The sequence below is a fragment of the Eriocheir sinensis genome, chromosome 41 (assembly GCF_024679095.1).
Source record: "Eriocheir sinensis breed Jianghai 21 chromosome 41, ASM2467909v1, whole genome shotgun sequence".
NCBI lineage: Eukaryota > Metazoa > Arthropoda > Malacostraca > Decapoda > Varunidae > Eriocheir > Eriocheir sinensis.
The window spans coordinates 5,397,381-5,422,901 of record NC_066549.1 but is presented as its reverse complement, the minus strand read 5'-3'; the positions used below and the strand labels follow the sequence as shown (position 1 = coordinate 5,422,901).

Sequence of the window (25,521 nt, the reverse complement as noted above, 5' to 3'; positions counted from 1 at the left end):
AACCAAGGCGAGTATAGAGATACTTGCCTTGGAGAGAACCACATGAACTATTGCCGTGGAAATAAAGCATTCACGGGAGTAAGAAAAAGAAAAAAAAGCGAACAAGACGCGAGTGTCAAGCCAGTGTGTAAAAAAGAGACAAAATGATCACGAAACAAGGCTGTCACGAAGCCTCCAGCCTCTCAGAGCGGTGGACGCCACAAGAAGAAGAGGAGGAGGAGGATCTGGGCATCAAGAGAACATTAATATTTTGGGACTTTGAGGATACTTGTAGTGTGGGCTAGTTTTGTTATGACCCTGTGGTGGAGGCAGGGGCGGCAGGGGCAGGGGGCCGGGGGGGGGACAACACCGGGGGCGGGGGCTGGGGAGGCGCAAGGCATTGTGGGAGTGTTGAGGCAGCGTTTGTTTGGGCCGTGTTCATCATGCACTGGTGACTGGCTTCTGGACGCTGTGCCGCCCGTACCTTGCAGCCCTTGGAGCGCCCCCCGCCTCGGTGAGTCCACAGGGTGCCAGGGGACGCAGGGGAGCCCCGGGGGGCGTGGCGGGGCGGGACGGGGGCGGGGGTCGCGGCCCGAGAAGTGTGTCCTGCCTGGCGGCCCTGAGCCTCGCCTCGCCAGCCCGGCGGCAGCAGGCCCTGGGCTGTGGCCTGCCCAGCCACCAGCCCGGCACGACACTGCAGGCCGTGCCGCCCCAGGGTGTGGCGGGCTGTCAGGCGGGCCGGGCACAGGGGGGCCCGGCGGGGCCTGGCACCCTGAGCCCGGCGCCACAGGCAGCACAGGGGCGCCTCCTCCTGCTGCCTGGCTGCATGCATTAAGAGACGCACCTGTATAGTTTGCATGTTTAGTTATGTTCACTGTACCCTGAAGAGTACGATACGTATATTTCCAAACAAACGTTACCTAACAACAACTGTGCTGTTTGTCACAAAGAAAGAAAGATGCTCAAAAGTAAAGTGAACTTGGGAATTGGTATTACTCTAGAATTACACCTGACACAGACATGGTTGGTATATATCTGATAATTTTAATGTGCCTATCACTGATAACTGTTTTAGTTGTAAATTACTCGTTTATGAGATTTGAGTACGGTAACTACTTAACCCTTAGAGTATGGGTGGTGATATATTTCTCTGGATGCTGTGCAAGGGGAAAATTTTGACATTTATAAGAAGTGGAAACGGTGTCTTTGCAATAATTGTATATTCATCTAGTATAGTATATGGTGGTGTAATAAAACTTATCTCCTAATAATAATAAAAAAGTTATGACAGCCGAAAACATTGCGCATTTTCTTGTGGCCGGGACACGTCGCGTGGAAGCACCCCACTCACTATCTCTTTCTCTCTCTCTACCTACTTGCCCCTTCCTCCTCTGTCAATGTCACTACCATAGCAGTCATCAGAGTCACTGTCACTTTGATTCGCCCGCGCTTTACTTCCGCCCGGAGCAGAGGAACTGCATGACGCGTCACGAGACATGACAGATGTATTCCGAACAAAAGTGGAAAATGATCTGTGGCCTTCGGTAGGGCACGCACTGAGACGAACGAGAGTGTGTATGGATGCCAGATGCCTCTACCATTCTTCTGAGTCAAGAACTGGCGGTATATTTAAAACGTAGGGAGCGTAGAGTGCGATGATTTTTATATATATATATATATATATATATATATATATATATATATATATATATATATATATATATATATATATGATCCCCGTACGGGTGGGGCATGTGGTAGTGCACTGAGGCTATATATACGATCACCGTAGTGTAAGGGTTAAGCAGCGATAGGTTACTATTTTTGTGACGGTTACTATCTTAGCATTGATAAGCTTCTTTCCTAAGTGGTGATAGGTTATTGTTTTTGTTATTTCCATAATGAATCCATCGGATTAAGGTATATGACACTGTTTGGTAATTATCTATAAAAATAACAATTGCACAATAGCGGACAAAAATTAATAATACGTTTTTATTAATATTCAACATGCTCTTCCCTGCATAAATCACAAGATTCCTTAATTTTCCCCCGTTCAAAAAAACGAGTGTAGCAGCGACGGGTCAAATTTGTGCCTTGATATAAACCCCCAAAAATAGATGATACATAATCTAATCACAAATGCTTTGATATATATTATGAAATGGTTTGTGTGAGAGGTGATTTTTTCTCATTTTTCTCACTTGGAGGGACCATTAAGAAACATGACCCCCGCTGCTACCGGGTTAAAAAGTACAGATGGGGAAAAATACTGTTAACCCGTCCGCTGCGATTGGCACGGATTTGGCCTTCACTGATAGCCTGGTAACATATAGTCCCAGGTCTTTCTCTGCCTCTGTGATGTATAGTGGAGTGTTGCCCATGTGGTATTGGTATGCTGGATATCCCCTCCCAAGGTGCAGGACTTTACATTTTTCTTCATTGATTTGTAGCAGCCACTTTTTGTTTCATTCCTGTAGCTTGGTGATGAAGGAGGCATACAAGAAATGGCGGAAGACAAAGGAGGAGGAAGATAGAGAGATGTTTAAAGAAAAGAATAAAAAGGCAAGATAAGAGGGAGCAAAGGCAAAGAAGAAAGCAACAGAAGAGTGGGTTAGGGAGAGAGAAGGGAGAAATTAAAAAAATCAGATGTTTAAAATTGCGAAAGAAATGAAAAGAGAGAGAGAGCAGATGTAGTTGGGGCAAAGTTTGTAAAAGATGAAGGAGGGAACATCGTGGTGGAAAAGGAAAAGATATTGGAAAGATGGAGTAAATATTTCGGTGAACTGTTAAATGAGGAAAATGAATATTTGGCAAGAGTGTTAAACGATGTTTTAAAAAAAGGGAGAGATAACAGAAGACTGGAAAGGAAGCTACACTATACCCATTTTTAAAAGGAAAGGAGATGCTTTGAAATGTGGTAACTATAGAGGGATAAGGTTACTGGAGCATGGCATGAAGGTATATGAAAAAGTCCTGGAGAAGAGGCTGAGAAGGATAATAAGAATCGATAAATGTCAGTTTGGATTTTGCCCGGGAGATCAACAACTGAAGCAGTATACACTATGAGAGGGCCTCAGGAAAGGTTCATGGAGAAGAGGAGATTGTATTTTATTTTTTGTAGATCTAGAGAAGGCATTTGACAGTACCAAGGGAAATTATAAGATGGGCATTGAGAAGGCGAAGAGTACCAGAAAGATTGGTTGAATCGGTGATGGGACTATAGAAGTTACAAAATCAAGAATGAAAACAGTGGTAGGAACATCAGATGAGTTTGAAAGTGGGGGTTCACCAGGGATCTGCCCTTAGCCTGCTCTTGTTTATAACAGTAATGGAGGAGGCAACAAAGGAAGCAAGAGGAGAGGCACCATGGGAGCTGCTGTATGCAGATGACTTGGTAGTAAATGCAGAAACAGCAGAAGAAGTGAAAGCAATGTTTAATAAATGGAAGGAAGGAATGGAGGAGAGAGGTTTGAAAATTAATATGGAAAGAACAAAGTACATGGTGACTGGAAAAGAAGCAAGACAAAAGATTAAATCAGGAAAATATCCATGTGGATGGTGTGGGAAGGGAGGTGTAAATTCTGTCTTGTGCACATGTTGCAGGCAGTAGTGCCACCTTAGATGCTCAGGCCTCAGAAATGTAAGGGGAGTGCAGAATTTTACATGACCAGCTTGTGTAAGGAGACAGCAAGGACAAGAAACTGAGAGGGATGAACTAGAGGTGAATGGAGGAAAGCTGGATGAGGTAGAACATTTCTGTTATTTGGGAAATGCTCTGGACTGTGAGGTGGGAGTGGAGAGGACAGTGAGAGCGAGAGTGGCGGCAGCGTGGTTAACCCCTTCACTCCAGTGACGAGGCGTCCAACGGCGTCACCGTTAGTCCTCTTCTAAACCTCTTTATCCTCTCCCATTTCCTCTTAATTCTCTTCTAAACCTCTTAAGAGGAAATGGAAGAGGAATTTAGAGGAGGATTGAGAGGTTTAGAAGAGGATTAATCCTCTTCCATTTCCTCTTGACCCTTTCCATGCTGTGACGCCGACGTCTGCGTCATGGATGGAAAGGGTTAAAATGGAGGGAGGTGGCTAGTTTACTTGTGACTCTTAGCATCCCTCTAAAGAGCAGAGCAGGGGTGTACTGAGCGTGTATTAGATCAGTGATGTTGTATGGAGCAACATTGGCTCTAACTAGAAAATTGATGGAGGTATTGAGAGCAAGTGATCACAGAATGCTGAGGTATATGGCGGGGATCAGGTGGCAAGACAGGGTGTCCAGTGCAGATGTAGCTAACAGATGTGGAGTAGAGGACCTGGAAACAGTGCTCAGTAGGGAAAGACTCTGATGGTTTGGACATGTAAAAAGAGCAGGGGAGGATACAGTGCTGGGAGTTTTGGAGAGGTTGGAGGTAGAAAGGAGACCAGTTGGTAGAACTTGAAAAATGTGGAGAAGGTGTATACAGGAAGACTTGCCATTGATAGGATTGGATGAGCATCAGGCAGAAGACAGTAGAATGGAGGAGAGCCATAAAGCATCCAACCGCTCAGGAAGAGTAAAAACGGACGTTAAACGAAATGATGATGATGATGCCTCCTTGTAGGAAATCTGCAGTCAAGGGGTTAATGGATTCATTTATCTCATGTATTGTGATCTACGATATGGGCTTACAGAATAGTCAATGTGTTACAATGCATACACTCATGCCCTCATCTAATTCACTGAGTAGATTCTGGACTTGTGTGATTGACGTGCATTTCAAGGAACGGGTTAGGTCAGTATTGCAGTATAAGTTTCATTGTTATTTACCTTGTAGGGTGATACATTCTCTGCTTCATTTTCTTCAGAGGATACTCAGTAATCTTTATTAGCCTACATTCTTAGCCCAGACCGTTTTCCTTGTATTGCCTTGTCCAGTTGACCATTTGCCTCATGTAATACCCGAAAAAGGAAGTTACTGGGCCACTCAGCTAATCAGTGAGGTCTGCAGAGTGGCACATGCCCAACAGCTACTCCACAACCAAGAGAGCCCGGGTTCGATTCCCGGGTGGAGTGGAAAAATTTGGGCGGCTTTTCCGATACCCTACGCCCCTGTCCACCCAGCAGTGAATGGGTACCAGGTATTAATCGGGGGTTGTGTCCCGTCTCCTGGGATCTGTTCCCTTCTCCTATAATTCCTTCCCCTTCTGTCTCTCTCCAGCATATGACCACAGATGTTGCGCCGACTAAACGAAACTTTCCAACTTTCCAACAGCTACTGTACTATAAGGAGCATAATGTTTACACTATCCTGTTCCTGTATTTATAGCAAATTTCCATGCAGTGAACACGTAATACTGGAGTATCTTATTTGCTTTCATGATCATGTAGCATGGAAAGTAAGAGGTGCATCAAGCAATGTTAACAAAGTGTTTTCTTTTTCATCATCTAGCTCTATGATGCTGACTTTCCTATCTATTGGCAGAATATGAGTCACCTTGAGAGCGGGTCAGTGGTTTGGGTGCGGCTTGGCCAGGCTTGGTGGCCAGGCACTATTACCACAGTTGCCAAGTGCCCGCCAGACTTTGTACAAGCCATTCGCAAGACTCCTATCGCCATTGTCAAGTTTTTTCACGAAAATGAATAGTAAGTATTGACAGTTGTTGCTGTTATTGAGCATTGTATATTGAAGGAGGAGTGAGAAGTTATCAAGCAAGCCCTTGTTCACACACCTGTTACAGAACCTCCAAAACTATGCCATATTAACTGTTCTCTCATTTCCAGCCAAGATGTTCATAAGGAAGAGCATATCTTCCCTTATAATTGTGACCGAAAGGAGGAGTTCATTAGAAAGGGACAAGGTAAGTACAACTTCCGCCTTCTAAAATAGTTGTTATCATTCAATATTCTTTTCTTTAAAAGAAATATTCTGTGTAGAGCAGTTAGTATAGCCATTTTCTTGCTGCAGTCTAGATATGGCTGGTAGGTGAGTTGAGGTCTGCTTTCTTTTCAGCTGTGAACAAGAACCAGAGTCATGGGGATGTGGACCTGCTGAACAAGTTTGAGTCTGATGTGGTGACGGCTGAGAAGCTGACTGGCGGGGACATGGACATCCTGCGCTCGCTGGTGGAGGGGGCCGGTAAGCGCAGGATAGACTATAGCGACCTGGGTTTTGGCCAACCAAAACCCAAGAAGAAGCGTGATGATGGGGCTTGCCGACAGGGCTCAGACATCGGGCAGGCAGTGGTGTACAAGCGACTGGGTGGGCGTAGCGGTGGGGGGGGACGGGGGGGACACAGGGTGGTGATTGAACACCGGGTTCGCATTTTGGAGCAGCCTCGACGGGAAAGCATGGAGGAGGACATGAGAGCTGCATCCACTTGGTTCAAGTGCCAGCAGTGTGGCTTCACCTGTACACGCATCAATGTCATAGTGTGGCACAACAAGGCTCACCTTAGCAAGGTTTGCAACTACGACTCCGGCATCAAGCTGCCAGGGCGGCGGCGACGGCGGCCGGGGGCTCAGCGGGGCGGTCGTGATGGCAGGAAAAAGGGCAAAGAGCAGAAGGGCAAGGAGAACCTGGACCACGCACACACCAACGGGGATGTTTCAGGTGCGGCTGGCGGGGGCAAAAAGGATCTGCAGGATACTCAGCAAATTCTTATGGACTGGGATGATGAGGAGGATCCAGAAGCTGGAGAAGGTGAACCTGGAACACCCCAGAGCCCTGGGAACAAAGGGGGTGCCTCTGACGATGGGTACAGTGATGCGGATGACTATCCGCCTCCTCAGCCCAGGTATGAGCGGCAGCCCATGCCCAAACCAGCGGACCTAAACTCAGCCTTTGATGCCTTATTAGCAGCCACACACACACAACCCAACCTCAACACCTCCTCTGGGCCAGCCAATAATTATATTAACAATGACTCTGATAGTGATTACAGTGATTGGGAAAAGTACTATGCACGGGACTCTGGCTCAGGCTCAGAGGATGAAGAAGAGGTGGAGCAGGAAAGTGATATCAAGAGCCTGTGTGAAGGCAAGGCTGGAGAAGGTGCTGGGGCCTCAGGGATAGAGGAGGCAGGAGGCTCAGAGAATAGCCATGGGGAGGCACAAAAACAAGAGCAGGAGAAAGCGGAACCAGAGAAGATGGAGGCTGCTTCTTCACCCCCTAGGCCTGTTAGTGCAGAGAGAGTTTCGTCCCCTGTCAAAGATCCAGTCTCCCTCAACCATGACCTGACCCCAGAACCAGAGCCAGACCAGCAGCAGGAAGAATGTTTGCCACCTGCTGCAAGTGACCCACCTGACATGGGGGATTCTCATGAAGAGCCCTTAGAGGTAGAGGAGGCTACAGAGGAAGTGGCAGAAGAGAACATGGAAATGGAGGAGGAAATTGCTGATCCTCCAGAGTACTGTGAGGAAGAAACCAGGGAACCCTCCCCGGCTGAGGAAGAGCTGCGTATGGCCACTGAAGAGGTAGAGTACTATGAGGAGCCTGAGAAAACGGACTCCAGTCAAGTGCAGATCCGGGCACACCAAGAGGTAGTGACCCAGGAGCCAGTTGACTTGAAAGTTGTCCGGGATTATACTGAGCCCTGCCAAGATGTGCTGGAATCTGCTGCTTCCCCTGTCAGGGATGTGCAGGAGTCTGTCATCCCATCCGACCCCTATCCCAAGAGCTCCGATAAGGAACGGCCCGAAAACATGAACCGTCTGAGTCGGTACATTGATGAGTTCTCTGACACCATGGTGGCAAAGGAGGAAGAAGTTAGTACAGGCACGTTGGGGTACTCTCGAGGGCCCCGCCAAGTCCTTGAGGCTTCATCCTCTCCAAGACCCCTCCACCCTGGGCAAGAAGGACCAGTCACTGGGTCACCAGCAAGACCAGGGGACCTGGCAGCCACCTCCAGTTCTGGAACCACCTACATGCTAGTGGCAGTGGATGCTCATGGTAACACTGTCCCCACAGTGCCCACACCAGCACTGAGTGAGGGTGGCAATGACCTAGTGGCGGTGGAAGCCACCATGGAAGACGGCACCACACGAACCCTCTACATTGACCCTGCCCAGCTGGGACCCAATGTAGATCTCAATAACCTTATGTTACACATTGACACCTCTGGACAGGAGCATGTTATTATCCCTTCATCATCATCCTCAGATTCTGAAGGTCCCTCTGCCCGCCCTGCACCGCCCACACAATATTCCCCCGACCACGGATATGTCCACGGAGACTACGAGTCTGCGTCGAGCCCTCCCGAGCCCAACCACAGCCATGTCCAGCACCATGGAGACAGTGACTCCTGAGAATATGAGATGGAATGAGCAAAACTAGGGGAGCACGGGGGCCATTCTACCCACTCACTGCAGCAGAGTGCACTGGTCTGTGCTGTGTGGCCAATCAGATTTTATTTATTGTGTTTTCTTAGAAATTTTTAAAACTAATTTAAAAGATCTGGCACTGGTGTTGGGAAGCTGATTACATTAGAGGGAAAGCAGGTATTTCTGAGTAAATGTTTCAGGAATAAGGTGTTGAGGACTGTTGCTGTTGAGTGTTGTTGTGGGTGCAAGCAGTGAACAGGAACACTAGGGGTGTAGGTGGAATGGTGTGTTAAATATGAGTGTTATAGATAAAAAGTATTGAAATATGGAGGTACAAGTGTTGAAAAATGTTGTGGCCGGTGAGATGTTGAATAGTTTTAACTGCAGATTTGGATAGGATTCTACAGGTGGACCTGTTGAATATAGATTTTGCATGTGCAATTGCTGAGCAAAATGCACAGACAGGGTGGCCCTTGTTTGGGAAGCAGCAGTGTTGGTCAGTAGGTGTGAAGGGCTGTGCACGTGTAATCCCTCCCCTGACGTTTCATCTAGTGCCGTGAGTCGGGCCTCCGTTCCACAGATGTCACGTACATACCAAGCTTTTTCTGTGCCTCTATAATTTTTCATTCATGCATTTTTGTATGCCACTTTTTTTTTTTTTTTTTTTTTTTTTTTTTTTATGGGCTGAGTGTTAATCATTCTTTCCTTTCAAGTGTGCATGATGCATATGTATGTGTGGTTCATCAGGCTTCAGTCCACTGCTTGGTAACGGCAAGAAACCTGCAATTCAAACTCTTAGGTCTAGGTTATCTGACATTTGTAGCCGTTGTGAGGCACTGACAGGAACATTGCCACTCATTTCTGTAATGATGGATGACACTGAATTTTAAATGACACATACATTTCAAGCCATTATTATATATCCAGATACATTCTTCTTAATCTATAGCAGTAACACACAACACAGTGGTGGTCATGAAAGGCGGCATGTTAATGACACTTGTATACAGTATGAAGGAAAATATGGAGAGTCATTTGAACTTCATCCAAGCTATAATAGTTGCAGTAAGAAGTCTCTGCTTTCAGTACTTTAATGACAAACTCAAATGTTTATAGATGTTGACAACATTAAATTATTGGAAACAAAAATTCAATGCCTGTTTTAAAGAAAAATGTACACATTTGATGAGAGTCCTGAACAGACATACTAAGGAAGTTAGAACACATTTCAAAGGTAGCAGGACAAAATCTTTTAGCTTTTCCAAGAAGACCTTTAACATTAGTTGCAGTATGGATAGTTTACTATAGTTATGGTGTCACAAAATCTGGGGCAGAAAATAACGCTTTATAATTCTAAACAACATCATTATTAATATATGTAGCAAACTATTAGAGGTAAAGCTGAATGACACTCATGACAAAATTTAGTAAGACAACATCCAGCGACTACATTATGTTTTTAATCAACTCTTATAAGACTTTTGGGGTATTTTTTAGTCGTGTTAGTTGTAGTGTGTAATGATGATACGTACAGTCATGGTGCTAACACTGACCTGAGGCAAATGCTTTCTGTACTCTTTCATCTTACTTCTATTAGTCCTGGGATGTATTTACATTATTTGTGGATAATAATGACAATATGGAAGAGTAATTATAAGAATAAATGCAGTTAAATAACATAAACATCAAATGGCCTCAAGGCTGGCTGCAAACTCCTACTTTACGTTTGGCATCTCTAGCTGCTACGATAACAAAAAAAAAGACAAAAATGCACGTTAGAACAAGTAAAGAATAGGGCAGTGAACGTGCAAGATCATCACCCAAACAATGATGCCAAGTCCAGAAATCCCTCCCTAAAAGACTTTCTGCTCCAGGTTACATGACACTGACTGTAACAAGACAGTCAAGTGTAGCACTTCTGTTTTGGTTGGCAAGAATAGTTATGTTCCATCCCTGACAACACTCCCCTTCTTTCACAGTACTCCCTTCTCTTGAACTTTACTTTGGGTATATATATTTTCTCTTCAAAATCTCGTATGTAATTGGATAGTGTCCTATACCTTCCTTATACTAAGAATACAGCCATCATGTATCTGTCATATCTACCCTTATTCAGTCACATTCCCAAGAACTTCAAAATTGGACTGCCATTGCCTGCAGCAGATCTCAGTTACTTCTCATGCCCAGCGGCAATTGCAACCACAAGCAGGTCAGGACACAAAAGTCTCTTTTTGACAAGCTCAAAAGTTTTTTGTATTCAAAACAAGAGAATAGGGAATGGAAAGCTCAGCTATTTTCCTCTATACCTTGAAGCAGCCATATGTGAATTGAGCTGAGAGGAAATACACAGTACTGCTACATTATGAAAATGCAAAGATTACAATATTAGGTGTTGGAACGTTATAGCCTTTATTATACTTTGGAAAATATGAGTCAACCATCAGTTTTTTCATTGGATAACTGTGGTATGTCATTTTGTAAACACTGCCATCTTTGTGTGTGTGTGTGTGTGTGTGTGTGTGTGCAGGTATGCTTACTTGCATGCTCTTTGTGTGTGTGTGTGCGTGTGTGTGTGTGTGTGTGTGTGTGTGAATGAAAGAATATATTTTTTTGTCAATTTGCATGTGAGAAGCATTACTCTTGTACTGAGTAAAAGTGATAAATAATAGTAAATCAATATTAAATTTGTTATAATATATGTTAATTACTGTTAAAAGATTATGAAAAAGGTCAATATTAAAGAGTTACTATTTTCATGTAAGCTCATCATGGAATCCATAGTAACTTTTTATTGGTTCATATTTTTGTTCTGAAGTGTGTATGTATTACAGTATGCCTTTATTTCTATTATGTTCATACTAGTTCATATTAGGTGTTTTATATATGTGTATGGGCAAGATGTTTGTAGTACAGGATGAACCAAAATTGAAATATGTAAAGCTAAAGTACAATGAACCGTAAGAGTCCTCCCAGAGGAGGGGAGCACCGGAGGTGGGCGGAAATAATCAAGCTGCGGGATTGCAAACCACATGCAGTATATTTTATAGGCATTGTTTTGTGGGATTGATATTTAGTCATTATTTACAAATATAGCAATGTAAATAACTAATAATTTTGGAGGGTTAATGTGCAAAGATAATACATATAATATAGAGAAGATATATGTAATTAGAAAATAGGCCAAATATCATTGCACCTCTACCTGTTGACGTTTAGGGAGAATGTTTCTTTGTGCATGAAGGCAACAAGGCTGTCAAAGGAGAGGGGGGACTTGCACACAGGGGGAGGGGAGAAGTGTTTTCAGTTTAGAGAAGACTGTACAGTACTGATGTTTTTGTTCTTTCCTGCATCAGTTATACATCACTTTTCTTGTCACCACCTTCCCTTGCCTCAGCAGCCTTGGACCTCCTTTGCGTAGCCTTATAACTTCCAGTCCACGTGTTTGCATATGAACTCAACAGTCTGTCCCATTTTTCATAATTTCCTTTGCTTCACTCTACCCTCTGTCTTACGGTCGTCTCCAACTATCCATCAGACGCAGAGCTTGTTGAAAGTTGTGTTCTGTTGTGGATTGAAATCAGATAAACTTCCATAATGTAAAACATATCATCAATGAGACCCACCTGTGCACCAAGTATAGAATTCCATTAGTCTGTGAACTAGCTATTCATAGAATGCTGAAATAATGAATTTTGCTGTGCTGAGCACTATTTTGCAGCCAAAGTTTGTACGTTTTCAGAAGTAATGGTACTTTATTATTATTATCATTATTATTTTATTGTTATTATTATTATTATTGTTATTATGTTATTGATATTATTGAGATCCACATCAGGCATCAAGGGAAATAAAAATTGCTACAGCCCCAAACAGCAGACATGGATGAAATAGAGAGAGTGACCTGATGGAAGTCACTCAACGGATTGGCCTGGGCCACTGTGTTACAGACTTGCTCAACATGAGTGTATGGCATTGTTGATGTCTATCCAGGCAGACAAAGATGTGAATCTGTCACTTGTGCTCCCTGTCTTATTGTGTGACTGCGAGACATGGACACTGAACAGTGACTTGGAGAGGCATGCTGATGCCTTTGGTACCAAGTGCCTACACACGATCATGGGCTATCACTGAAATGACTTCATGCCAAACCAGCAACAACTTGATGAAACTGAATCAAGGCCTGTTACCAGCTTAGTCTGTGAACGCCAACTCCAGCTATACAGGCATGTGGCACACCTCCCAGACATCAATACTGCTTATTGGGTTGTTTCAGTATGAGACAACCCTGAGTGGAGGAGACAAAGGAAATGCCCCCGTAAATCATGGCTGGGGCAAGATTGATGCTGCCGTGAGGGTTTGGAGTGGGAAGGGTACAGAGAATAAAGAAGTGTCATTGGCATAGGCCATTAAATGAGAGGAAATGCCATGCCATATATTGCTAGTATAAAAAATAAAAAGCAAACTGAGAATATTTCCCTGTGGACCACTATAATATGTTGTAGACTACATGTCTTGTATTCAATTAGGAAACTCAATCTAGTCATGTAGATGACGACAGACCCACAAAACAAGGTTTCAGCAAAGTCTGTGTATTGCATTTTCCTTTTTTTTCCTTTTTCATCTTTATTTCCTCTTCCCTTTAATCCCTTGCTTTCACTTGTCTCCACCAGATTTTATTTTTAGTGTATGAATTCAGTTGTTTCTCTGGACAGAATGTAAAGTCTTGAGCTGACCATAGTTTTGACGTATCTACCACATAGGAAACAGACCTCAACAAGAACAAACATCTAAAGTTTAGTCAGAAAGTCAGGATGTTCATGTTGTAAACTTTTCATATGTTGGCACATTATTAGTACCTTGGTCCCTCATTATTTTTACTTATTTTTTCAAAAAAGGTTTTCCCCAATCTGGCAGTGTTAGTATTATTACTAACACTGCCAGAAAATTATCATTGACTGACTATGACAAATTTTAAAGAAATGAAGAGTCAAAAGGCTGGAGAAGTATGTGTGTTTGTGTGTGTGTGTGTGTGTGTGTGTGTGTTTGTGAGTGAGTGCATGTATGTTTATACATATTCATGTCTGTTTACCAGCCGGTGGTTGTAAGGCCATCAATGGAGTGCATTGAGTATGTGTAGAGGCTATTCCAACACATGACAGCTGTCACATCGCACAGCTGTGGCTCACTTGGAGACCAGTCTGAGCAAGAGAAACTCACTTTTTGGGATCTCATTTCTCACTAAGTTCTATCCTGTTCTCCGGTGGTGAGCCTGTGTGTGGGTGAATCATAAGCAGATAATTACGATAAGGTTAACAAGCAAGTATTGGGCAAATACATACAGTGTATGTATTGTACTCCCGTGTTTTTGTACATAGTATATTTTCCTCTCCTTGAGGACCAGCATCACCAATATGTGTTGTGGGAATTATGTGAAATGTGTTCTGACCATCTTGAAAATTTTCAGACACATATAAGGCCTTCCATCATACTCACTGCCCCCCCACCAGTCCCGGCCTTGACTCCAATAATATGGTAATTTCTGGTCAGCCCTCGCAGCCCCCTCTGGCTTCTTCATGTCCAGCTGGTGTTGATTTTGAGTCAAGGTAATAACATTAGAGGAGCTGTTTTTATTTTTTATTTTTTTTAGTACACATATAATATACATATATATATACCGATATATCACTTAGATAGTGGTGTTCCTTGTCACCTCCTTTATTTGTCTTTATCTCCTGTCGCTCCTCCATCTTTTCTTTAAATCATGATGTTAGTTGTATTTTATATTTAGAAGAATTTCATCACAATAGTACAGAATATTTAGTTAGTAGTATAAATTTTTTACCTACATTTATGTGAGCTGGGTCAGCCTATTTAGTCAGACTCTTGGCAGACAGAAACACTGGCTGTTGGATTGTGGCTTCATCAAGAAAGGTGCCAGTAACCTGTGTAATATTTTTTTCTCTTTGGGGTTGTAGAGCACTAGAGCAAATAAACACAACTATGATTGATACACTGGTCATCTTTTATTTTGCCTAGGAAAGGGAGATGGGAAGGAAATGCTAAAGAATGCAATGCTGGCAGGACTAAGCTAAATAAAGTCCACACCCAACAGAGAAGGCAGAGAGAGAGAGCAGGTCAATCACACACATTCAGGCATTTGGTGGTCAACACTTGCTAGGTCTGGCATATTCAAAGATGAGACATAGTAGCAGTGGGGTTTCTCATGTTTTGTCTTCTCTTGGTTTCAGACCCCAGGAGAATTTGTGGCCAGAGAGAGTAGAGGCTCACACACGCTTAGACAGTAGCACTAGCAAGGTGAGAAACCCCCAGAATTGCCAGGCGGCCAGTAGTGACCACCAAATTGCCCCGCTGCCCAGAGACCTGCCCTCCCATGTGGCAAACATAACTGGGAGAGACTTAGAACAGGCCCAACCTAACTTAGGGGAAACATCCTTAATATCTAAGCACTGCAGTAGTAACACAGGGGAAGAAAAGAAGCCAGCACCTCAAGAGAAAGCAAGTTCTTCCCGTGACATAAGTGCAGCGTTCATGGAGGAAGTGGCCGACAGTGAAGCTCCTAGTCTGACCAGTAGGATGAAGGATGAGGAAGAAGGATTAGACGATGAAGATGAGGATGAGGAAGATGAAGAGGAAGATTCTCTGAACCCTGAACTGCAATATGAAAGCGAGAGGTTTGCAGAGTCCGTGGATGAGGACTCTCTGAACCTGGACTTGGAGATGGAGGGTGAGGAGGATGAACCCGAGCCTCAGCGACCTGCCTCTCAGGGGGAAGGGGAGCCAATGGAGAGTGAGAGTGAAAGTGATCCACTCTTTGAGGTTGAAGATGAGGAGGACGGTTCCCTTGCAATGCTTGGGACAGAGCAGGATGGTCTGGTTGAAGCAGCTGACGAGGATGAAGACTCCCTCATCCCAGACATTGAAATGGAGAGTGAGGAGGAGGAGGAGGAGGATGGAGAACTTAGCGAGAGAATCACCCAGACCAATTTGCCGCAGTCCTGGGAAACCGATGAGGATGATTCTGAAGAGGAAATGTACCAGAATCTTCCCTCGGCCTCCGCCACAGATGAGGAAGAGGCTGGCTGGGTGAACGGTGCAGAGAAAGAGAACAAAGGGTCTAACCAGCTGCATGACCTGAACCTTACTCAGCAACAAAGGATTATGGAGGATAAGAGTTCCAGTAAGGAGGCAGAGGAAGAGGCATCATCAGAGAAAGAATCCATCAGTCGAGACGTGGAAGAATCCTCCACCGGCGAAAGAGAAAGAAGTCCACCCAGAAGTAAACTCATCGAGGAAGCCACCAAACCCTCCCAGGATACACCTCAGGAACCACTCACCCAAGAAACCAACCACACACAACACCAAAGTGGAGATGAGGATATGGAAGAGGAACACACCACGAAGGACAAGGATGAAGAGAAACACAACAGTCACTCTCCATCACACACCAAACTTACCCGCAGTACAAAGACTACCCAGGACAAGGGACTCTCAGGGGATGATATTTCTAACCAGGATTCCAAAGACCCGGTAACTCTCAGCCTCCCAGTCCTGGAAAGCCCCTCTACCTCAAAGTCATCTGATAACTCCTTAAACTTTGAAGGCTTTGACCGGGAGAAGACGAGACAAGCCAGTGCCAGACTCCTGATGCTTCTGAAAGTAAGATATCGCCAGCCTCAGCGCAAGCCCCAAAATTGGAAGCCTAAGACTGTACCTAAGAAGAGGGGAAGACCAACTCTCAAAGGACACATTGGGAGTGTGCGGGGAAAAAGACAAGGAAGTGCGCCGGTCAAGAGGAAACGGAGCCAGCGGGCCGCCTCCACCACGTCCACCACCTCTGACTCGGATGAAGGGGAAGAGGAGGAAGTAGAGGGTGCAGGTCACGGCTCCAGAAAGGGCAAAGGTGGCAGAAGTGGGCGTGGGTGGATAAAACAGAGGCGTGCCAGAGGAAGGCCAAACAAAAGGAAGATGAAGCACTCGCCACTGAGGAAAAGGACGCTCCTCAGACAGCGCCGCAAGAACACAGAGAACACAATGGAAAAGAGAAAAACCAGGAGCAGCGACAAGGAAAAGGAGGAGGAGCCACCCAAAATAACCAGAAGTGGCAGAGATCCGTACGAAAGGTTTGCTCACAGTCCGGACATAACCAGCTTTTCCGAGGCCAAACCCAGACAGCCAAGGACCTGGAGTGGCGCTAAAGGAGAGGAGGACAAGGCAGGGCAGCAGCAAGTCACTCTCGGGAAACAACCACTCAAGCGCGTCAGAAAGAGGAAACCTTCTGAAATCGACAACTTGCTTCAGTGGGCCGTGGAGACCGGCAACACAGGGAGCAGGAGCCGGGCCACGAGGGAGCGCCAATACCCCGTCACCAACACCAGTACAACCAGTAATAACAACAACACCAACAACAACAACAACAATAACAACAACTTAGCCACCACCAGAAGGTCAAGACTGGAGACCAAGATGGCAAACAAGGTGCAGAAAAAGAGAGGGAGGAAAAAGAAGGTGAGGACAGATACAGAGGAGGAAGAGGAGGAGGACGATGTGGAGTCCAGTAAACAAGGCCATTCCCACAGCTCCTCGGATGACCTGCCCATCAACTCGGAGGGAGAATCATCGGACACGGGCAAAGGAAAGGGTAAGTCCATGTGTGTTTTTGTACTCTGTGCCTTCATTAGTGGCTCAGGTGGTTTGCTGCACCAACCTCTATTCTGCAGGCCTGGGTTTGATTCCCAGCACTCAATGGTGTTTACAATCGCCCCTCAAATAGTACATTTTCCAATAGCTCGGTTTTGGTTTGATGTGGATTTTCTAAGAAGATTTTTAAGGATTTTTAAATATCCCAATGAGCAGGAAATTTGAAAATCCTAAAAGATCTTCCATGACAATCCGTATAAAACCGAAACTGAACTATTGGAAACTGTACTATTTGAGGAACGACAGTATTTTGAGATTTTTCACTGTGCTACTGTAGTTTCTCTAATAGTGGAATTGGGTTGTATAAGAGATGTGTGTGGTGTGTCAAGATGGGATGGAGCAAGTAATGAATGAGACTTTTGGTATGGGAGTGTCTGAATGGGTGAAACATGGTACATATAGGAAGTGTTGATAAGAGGGTGGGAAAGGTTTATATGAGTAAGGGGAGGATTTATAAAGCCTTAAAATATATATAAATAATAAAACAAATATACGCTACTTTGCGGATTTTCGCCTATCACGGGGGCTTATGAAACCTAACCCCCGCGATAGATGAGGGATTACTGTACTTTGAAGTGCTTTGGGTGAGTCATAGGAATGAATGAAGATAGATAACCATGGGAAGAGTGTATGAGAGCAGGATTGAGGGACAGAGTATCAGGGGAAGATCACATAACAAAGTGAACGAGCATTGGAGTGTTTGCAGGTGAGGGATTGCAAGAGCAATGAAAATTGGAGATACTTTTGCCATGGCCTGCCCCCTTAGGTGAAGTCCGTGTGAGAGGACAAGGCTTCAGACATAGAAAGATTATGTATTAAAATAGTACATATTTTGCAACTATATAAGTGCACATTAGTATTGGTTTGGTACTTAATTAATTTACTCTAGTCCAATATATCTTGCACTTTAATGAATCATAATAAGCAAGTTTACTGTTCACTCACATGGAGGCCACTCATCAGGGCAGTGAGACAAGAGCACACCGCAGTAAACACTTGCCAGTACCACACAAAGTAATCCTGCCCTCCATGTGCCCAGGCCGGCTGGCGTACCCGTACAAGAGTGGGGATCTGGTGTGGATGCAGATGGAGACCCGCTGGTGGCCCGGCTACGTGGACCAGGTGTACCCCCAGACCAGGAGAGTGTCGGTCTACAGGGTTGGCGTCAAGCAGGAGGCCAGCACCAAAGTGGACTTAGGCAGGGTCCATTCCTTCCAGTACGGAGAAGTGCCTGACTTTGTGGTGAGTCCTGAAGCAGACCCTCCTGGTGCACTGGCCAGGCTGATGTGCTTAGTGGCTCTGTAGTGGATGGTTGTTGTGCTTGGTAATAATAATATGTACTCTTAATTTATATTATCTGGGTCTCTTTATCATCAGGGAGATTTAAAATTCAGATAGGAAAGCTCACTTAATGGTCATACATCACCATCTTAATGTAATGAAGGGCCAACAGACAGATGCGATGCAGTCACACAAACACAGACAGAGTGCATTTATATGGTCTGTGTCTGTGTGGTCACACGCACAGCTTAATTTCACACACTGAACTTTTTGTGATCACACAGACAGTACAGTCTATTTGTGTACAGTGATCACATCCCATCCTTGTGGGCAGGGCTGAGCCTTTGTAAACACAACACCTTAATCTTGTGTACAGTATTGTTTCTGGGCTACCAAGTACACATGGCCCTCAGTTTCCTGAACTAATAGGGGGGAACACCTGTCTGGGAACCACAGAAGTCCAGGAATTGGATCTGGCAATCTCCAATATTCACTGCCTGCCCCGAGACTTTTAGCACACTTTGTCCAGCACATTTAAGCAGCACATATAAGAGATAAACTTAAACAAGGTATTTGAAAACTTGCATAACTTATGAAGAAAGAAGGCACTGTCAGTGGCCATTTTCTTGGTTCAAGATGTTCTGTGTGGCCACACACAGAATCCTCCAAAACTTCCACAGGCAGGTGCCACTTTTGCACTGCACCGGCTGCCCTAAAAACAAAAGGAGGGACAAATGGCCTAATAATATTGCATCACTAATATTTCTATACAGGATTTTAAGGAATGAAAGTCAAATCTAATTAACTTATTTAGCTCTAAAGAAGTTATTTCATGAATATATTAATTCTTACAGTTACTGGAGTAAGCTTGCTCATCTCTCTTGCAGGATCGTAGTGAGAGTGGCTTCACCGAGGCATTCCAGGTCACTGAGTCCTTCTGTCTCCTGAGAAATCACGGCAACAAGATATCCGCACACAAGTTCTTCACTATGCCTCCCGAAGGTTAATAGCAGAGGTGTTTGCCTGTTTTTATGTGTATTCAAATATGAAGGGATTGATGGATATTTAAACCTGCACAAGGGAGACTCTACACAACATTTTTGCCTATATGCAATAAAGTGTGTATGAGTAAGCATGCTTTAGAGATGAGGGAAGCAAGAGAACTGACATGTGATAGGTTGGGATTGCAGAAGCTTATGAAGGGATATGAATTGCAGAATCAAGGAAGCACAGCCTTTGTAGCCTTAAAACCACTGCCTTCCTTGGAGCCTAATGGCCTGAGAGACATCACTGGGTGTAAGGGATGATTGTACCTGTGGTCACTAATTACCTTTTCCTTTAACCCAGTAGTAGCGGGGATCATGGTTCTTCATGGTCCCTCTGAGCAAGAAAAATGAGAAAAAAATCACCCCTCACACAAACCATTTCGTGATATATATCAAAACATTTGTGATCAGTTTATGTATCATCTATTTTGGGGGGTTAAAATCATGGCACAAATTTAGCCCGTCGCTGCTACACGGTAAAGCCACAAATTTGGACTGTCGCTGCTACCGGGTTAATTTATTAGCTTTGTCTTGGTTCTCTACATTTGTTTAACTCTTCCTCTATTTCCTACCCTCAGAGCAAGATGCACTGATCATTGTGAGCTTCACCCCAAAGGATGACCCAGCACTGTCCACCACCCAAGGAAAGAGGACCAGGGGCTCAGCCAGTGACGAGCCACAGTCAAAAAGCCAAAGGGGCTGGTTTTATGATCCTCTCAACTCAGACAGTGAGGATGGAATGGGTGCTCGAGGGCCAGACAGGGTGAGTTGTGGAGATGGTGCCCAGAGCAGGAAGTTAAAAGAGATCAGCAGCAGAGAAGAAACATTGCCAAGCTTTTTCTGTAAATGTTGAATGCAAAAAATGACAAATCCATCTTTGAGGTTTTCTTGATAGCTGCTTCCACATTCATACATCTCTAGCTTGTGTTAGGTGGTCATGTTGCAACCTTCATAATATTTCAAACACTAATAGTTCTCCTGTCCTTGCATAATATATATATGTCTGACTATATTGTATTAGTTTTATTTGATTTCTCTGATATACCATAAATTGTAAACAGAATTACTTGAGTATCATCTACAAGTAAGACAGACATGCAGAAAATGATATGCAGTGATTGAGTCAGGGCATCAGCTGCATTTCATGACTCCTCTTCACCAGTACGAGATGACTGCCCTGGACCGCAGAAGGATGCAGAAGTCCCTTAGATCGCGACGGAGAGAGAATGAGAAACTAATGAAGTTCATGAACTCTACGGCGTGCATGGACCACCTGTGGCAGATCTTTAGTGGCCAGAAGCAGTGTGAGCGCCACAAGCTGTACCAGAGCGAGGCCACACGCCGCTCACTCCTGTGGTCTGGGATCGGACCCTTCCAGCTGGACCAGGATGATGACCAGGTGGGTGCTGCTCCTCTGATCCTCTGCTGATCCTCTCCTAATTATGACCTGTATTGTATGTCTGGCATGGTGGAGGATAGGAAAAGCGCAGAGGAATATTATAGTCACTCCACATTAAGTTAGTCCAGAAGCCTCCCCCTCCCTCCTCCTCCCTCCATAGTTAACTTTATTCCTATTTCCCAATTTTACAAGTCAGTACACTGTTATGTTTTGCCTCTTATGACCTCTCTTTTGGCCTTTTGTTCTAGTGCCCTCTTGAGCTGTCTCCCTTGCTGTAAAAAAAACAAAAAAAATAATTCAAATGATACAAAAGAATATTCCAAGTTTTAGTTTTGAGCCACAGGACTCAGCTCACATCATGCTGAATTTCTTGCTTCAGTTAGGCCATGAGTAGAGACAACTTTACGAGACCTGGATTCTTTCTTTGTCCATAGATTCTCTCTGTTGTGGACTTCCTGCACACGGAAATGAACAAAAAACAGCCGGACTTCAACCTGGCGCAAGACTACGTGTTCAAAGTGTGGATGCCTGAGGTAGGTCGTGGTTGACATTTGTTGTATGTTTTTATTATTGCATACCCAAAACTTTACCCTCACCTTATTGTTGTCAAACTCCCAAACAGGTACCCCCTTGTGTCATCATATATCTTATTGCACTGTATCTTATTATTAGTTATCTTCTTTGCACATTGCCAATTAACTGTGGCTTTACCGTGTAGCAGCGACAGGCCAAATTTTTGCCATGATATCAACCCCCAAAAATAGATGATACATAAACTGATCACAAATGCATTGATGTCTATTATGAAATGGTTTGTGTGAGTGACGATTTTTTCTCATTATTCTCGCTTAGAGGGGCCTTTAAGAAAGATGGTCCCCACTGCTACCGGGTTAAAAATTATTCCATCACTTCAAAATCAAAACATAACTAAGACCTGATACCATTAAAAGCTGTCCGTTGTCTATCACCACTAAGGACATGATGCCATTGTTCCTTTCACCCCCCTTCCAGGCCATCAAGGAGGCTCTAAGGGTGGTGTTGAAGGTCCCCGAAGACATGCTAGAGTTGGCTCTGGACGAGGGATACAGAGAAAGCCTCACGGACAGAGGCTCTCGTCGGCTTGACTTCTTATAGTGGCTGTGACCGTGACCGCCAGCAGCACCCAGTCATCATCCAGCCAGCCAGCACACATGGAAAGAGAGATATGCTCGGTTGTACATACACTGGATCTAATACAAAAATTCCTTCTAAGTTCTTGTATAGTTAGGTTAGATCAGCCACACATCCTTCTCCTTAGTAATCCTTCCCTGCAGCTCCATAATTTTGTTCACCGCATTTACCACAACTACAGTTACAATATACCACTACTATTACTACGACGGTGAGGATAACAATGACATCAACAATAACAGTGGCAATGTGACCTGCTGCAGTAAATGTCTTTGAGGAACCAGAAAATCACACGACCAATTCTTTAACAAATCGTTTAGTCAGATTGTGCAAATTTGAAAGACGTGGAGTTATTACAGAATATACCGCAGTAATTTGTCTGTAAGTTAATGTGGTTTTAGTAAAGAATGAAGGAATAATAATACTGATTGATGACTAAATATGGAACTTTGTATTGTGTATATTTGTGAAATTTGGATAATATTTTGTTAATGGGATCTAATTAATATCCCTAATTACTAACAAACATAAGGGTCAGCACCAAGTAAAGGTTTTTAAATAATCTCATCTAAATAAGCCTTTAATTGACTGAAGATAAATAAGTGTTGCCAGAGTTTCACGTTAATACAAGGTTCTTTTCACTGATCTCCGCTGTCTTGACCCCAGGGACAGTTACCGAGCCATAACAGACCACTTGACTCATCTGTAGTACTATGTATGGAAATTTGCACTCATTTATACTCAGTTTGCAGTCTATTATTAGTTGATGCATGTCATTGTTATCAGTTGCCAGTTTTGTAGAATAGCTTCCATGAGGACAGCTTCGTTGCCCTTCAGCTAAACTATAATTTCCTCATGTGGGGATCTTCATGCACCCTAAACTGCATGATATATTGGAAAATCACTTAAGCATACACTTCTTCAGGGTCATTTTCTGAATACATACTGAGAGTTATATTAGGCATGCTGATTACATTGCTCTTATCTGGTTGTTTTAAATTTATCTTCACCGACATCAAGAATTTTAACCGTTATTAATTCACTGCGCACAAGGCTCCTTCAGATTTCTCCAAAGTTATCTCTTCATCAATTTATGTATATTTTATTTGCATTTTGAGTCTTTACTATTTTGTTCTTGCACATTTGACTAGAATCAGAAAGCATCAAGAATTTGCATTTTATAACATTTTCCAGTCGTCCTTTAGTTTCAAAATTATAATAGTATGTGACGACCAAGGATTCATAGCATATTTTCAAGATTACACATTTGCACCCACTTCTCACCCATATGTGCCTTTATTTCTGCTTTCCATTCATGTGCCATTGCAATTTCTTTATGTCCACAAATGAATGAGAAAATGAACACCTTTCTTGCGTTGCCATATATAATTTTCTTTCATCCGTGTGCCAGTGGTTGCAGCTCATATTTCTTTCCTCTTGAATTTGCCCCAAAAACAATTCGTCACCATCATAAATAATCGCCTGAGTCACTTTTCATCGATTTCCAGTTTTTTGTCTACGTCGATTTTTCATCATGTGACGCCCATTTTTGTACAGTTGCCTCCATCATTTAAGGTTTCAATGTTCTAGAATTGGCCTTTTCATTCCTGCGTAACTCTTAAGCCAAATGAGGTAATGACAGTTCTTTTCTGATTTCCTGTAAAGTAGAAAATAATGCCTTAGGTGGTTTGTTTACGAAGGTGACGAATTTTCTCTTCCTCTTCCATGAGTTAGTTAGTTACATATAAAGAGAGATGTATATTTGGTTGTTTCATGCCATATCAAGCTACTTGTAGGTGGTAGTAAGAGAGGAAGTTGCAGCTGAGAATGTATAGGAGTGACACATGTGAGTCATGATCTTTTTGTTTCCCACTTTCCATTATCTTGCAAATACTTCTTGGGGTATTGACTTCTGTAATATTTTAAGTATTCTGTGATCTGTAACAGGGCTTCAGAGACTCAAAACAATAGGTAATGTGTATTTCAGCTCTTCAGGGTCATGGCAGTATTTATATGAAGAGATAATTTGATATCATGACAGTAAGATATCCCAAAGTGATAATTTCTGCAGAAGAGTGAATTAAGGTCTGTTGCTTCTCTCATTGTGAAAATTTATTCTGGCCACATGAGTAGCTGATGTCCATTCCAAAATTTATCTGCTCATCAGGTTGTTGCTACATAAGACTTAATTAAGTAGCAAATATAATATTCCAAAGGGATACATCTAGTTAAAGTTAGTCAGTTCTGTTGAGTGTTTGGGGGAAGTAGGAATGGTACCTGAGTGGAGGTTTGCTTAGAAGAGTGTGGAGGGGGCCGAGTGGTTGTGGTATGTTACATATGCTCCCTGATGATATTGTACCAAAATACTTATCCATACTACATAGACTTGCTTAGAACCTAACTGCCTAATTGCTCTTATGATTGCACATCATGACATTCACTTTTGACTATAGTGGTCTACTGGGTAATGAATTAGTCAGTAGAATTATGATGTAAACCACTTTTCTACTTAGTATATTTGCTGTTACAACAACTATAACAACTACCTCTACTACTACTACAACAGTACAATTTTTTTTCATTACTACTACTACTACTACTACTTCTACTACTACTTCTATTGCTACCTTTACTACTACTACTACTACTACTACTACTACTACTACTACTACTACTACTACTACTACCACTACTACTACTGTTATTACTACTACTACTGCTTCTACTACTCCCACTACTACTGCTCTCACTACTATCTTGTTGTAGAGGTGTAATACCACTTCATAAAGCAGCCCAGAAGTGACCCTGTGATGTTATGCACCAAAATTTCAGTATAACGTGAGGAATCACCTTCGTGGTGACGCGCGCTGCGGGACGCCAAGTGTCTGCGGCAGCAAGTCACCATTAGCAGTTTTCATACCAGGATAGAGTAGCATTAATTTCTGACTTTAATGTTGGAGCAATAGCAACTTTACAAAGTACACATATTAGCTTTAAACCAATATTTTTAGTGGCTGAAGAGAACTTCATCTGATATTGTCGGGATACAATATTTGTATGAAAGGATATTTATTATTTTAAGAGAGTTAAAAGTATTTTTTTAATTTCTTCTATAGAGAATGTTAAGTCACCATGAACTATATGATAGTAAAAATTTACCATCTACAAAATGTAGTTACATTATCTACTTAAGGCAGCAAGTTTGGTTCAGCCAATGCCATGTATCACCCGTAGTTGTTTATTGAAGAGTTACTGTACAAGTGTAGCACTAGCCACAGCAGCTCCAACACAAGCCACTCATGTAGACGACAAATATTTCTTGAGTAAAAATGGTATGTGATATATATCTTGGTTCATTGAATCCTAAACCTTCTTTATAATTGGGAACTATAAAGCTAGACTTGTCTTATTTAATCATCTTCATTCTCAGCAACCAATACCAATGGCACTAAATTGTAAGTGAAGCAGAGACACTAAAGTAATGGTGGTCAGACGGCGTGGCTTTGATCAACAAAACCCACCATATACTTGATGACTTTACTGCATGCTGTGTGTTAAAACCAAATGTTAGTCAAAACATAACCTTATGGTACAGACGAGGTGGTTAAGATGTCTTATTCCTGTGTGAAACTA

The 25,521-nt window shown here is 43.2% G+C and overlaps 1 protein-coding gene across 1 annotated transcript; it reads left to right on the top strand.

Moving 5' to 3' along the window:
* Positions 1 to 339: 339 nt before the first annotated feature.
* On the top strand, positions 340 to 25,232 carry LOC127009548 (uncharacterized). The gene is made up of 12 exons (XM_050882724.1): positions 340 to 493; positions 5,438 to 5,598; positions 5,737 to 5,813; positions 5,966 to 6,091; positions 13,739 to 13,877; positions 14,523 to 16,933; positions 18,032 to 18,234; positions 19,161 to 19,275; positions 19,898 to 20,082; positions 20,482 to 20,718; positions 21,153 to 21,251; positions 21,730 to 25,232. Exons 2-12 carry the CDS (start codon positions 5,441 to 5,443, stop codon positions 21,850 to 21,852), a joined length of 3,873 nt encoding a protein of 1,290 aa, XP_050738681.1. The 5' UTR covers positions 340 to 493; positions 5,438 to 5,440; the 3' UTR covers positions 21,853 to 25,232.
* Positions 25,233 to 25,521: the final 289 nt, after the last annotated feature.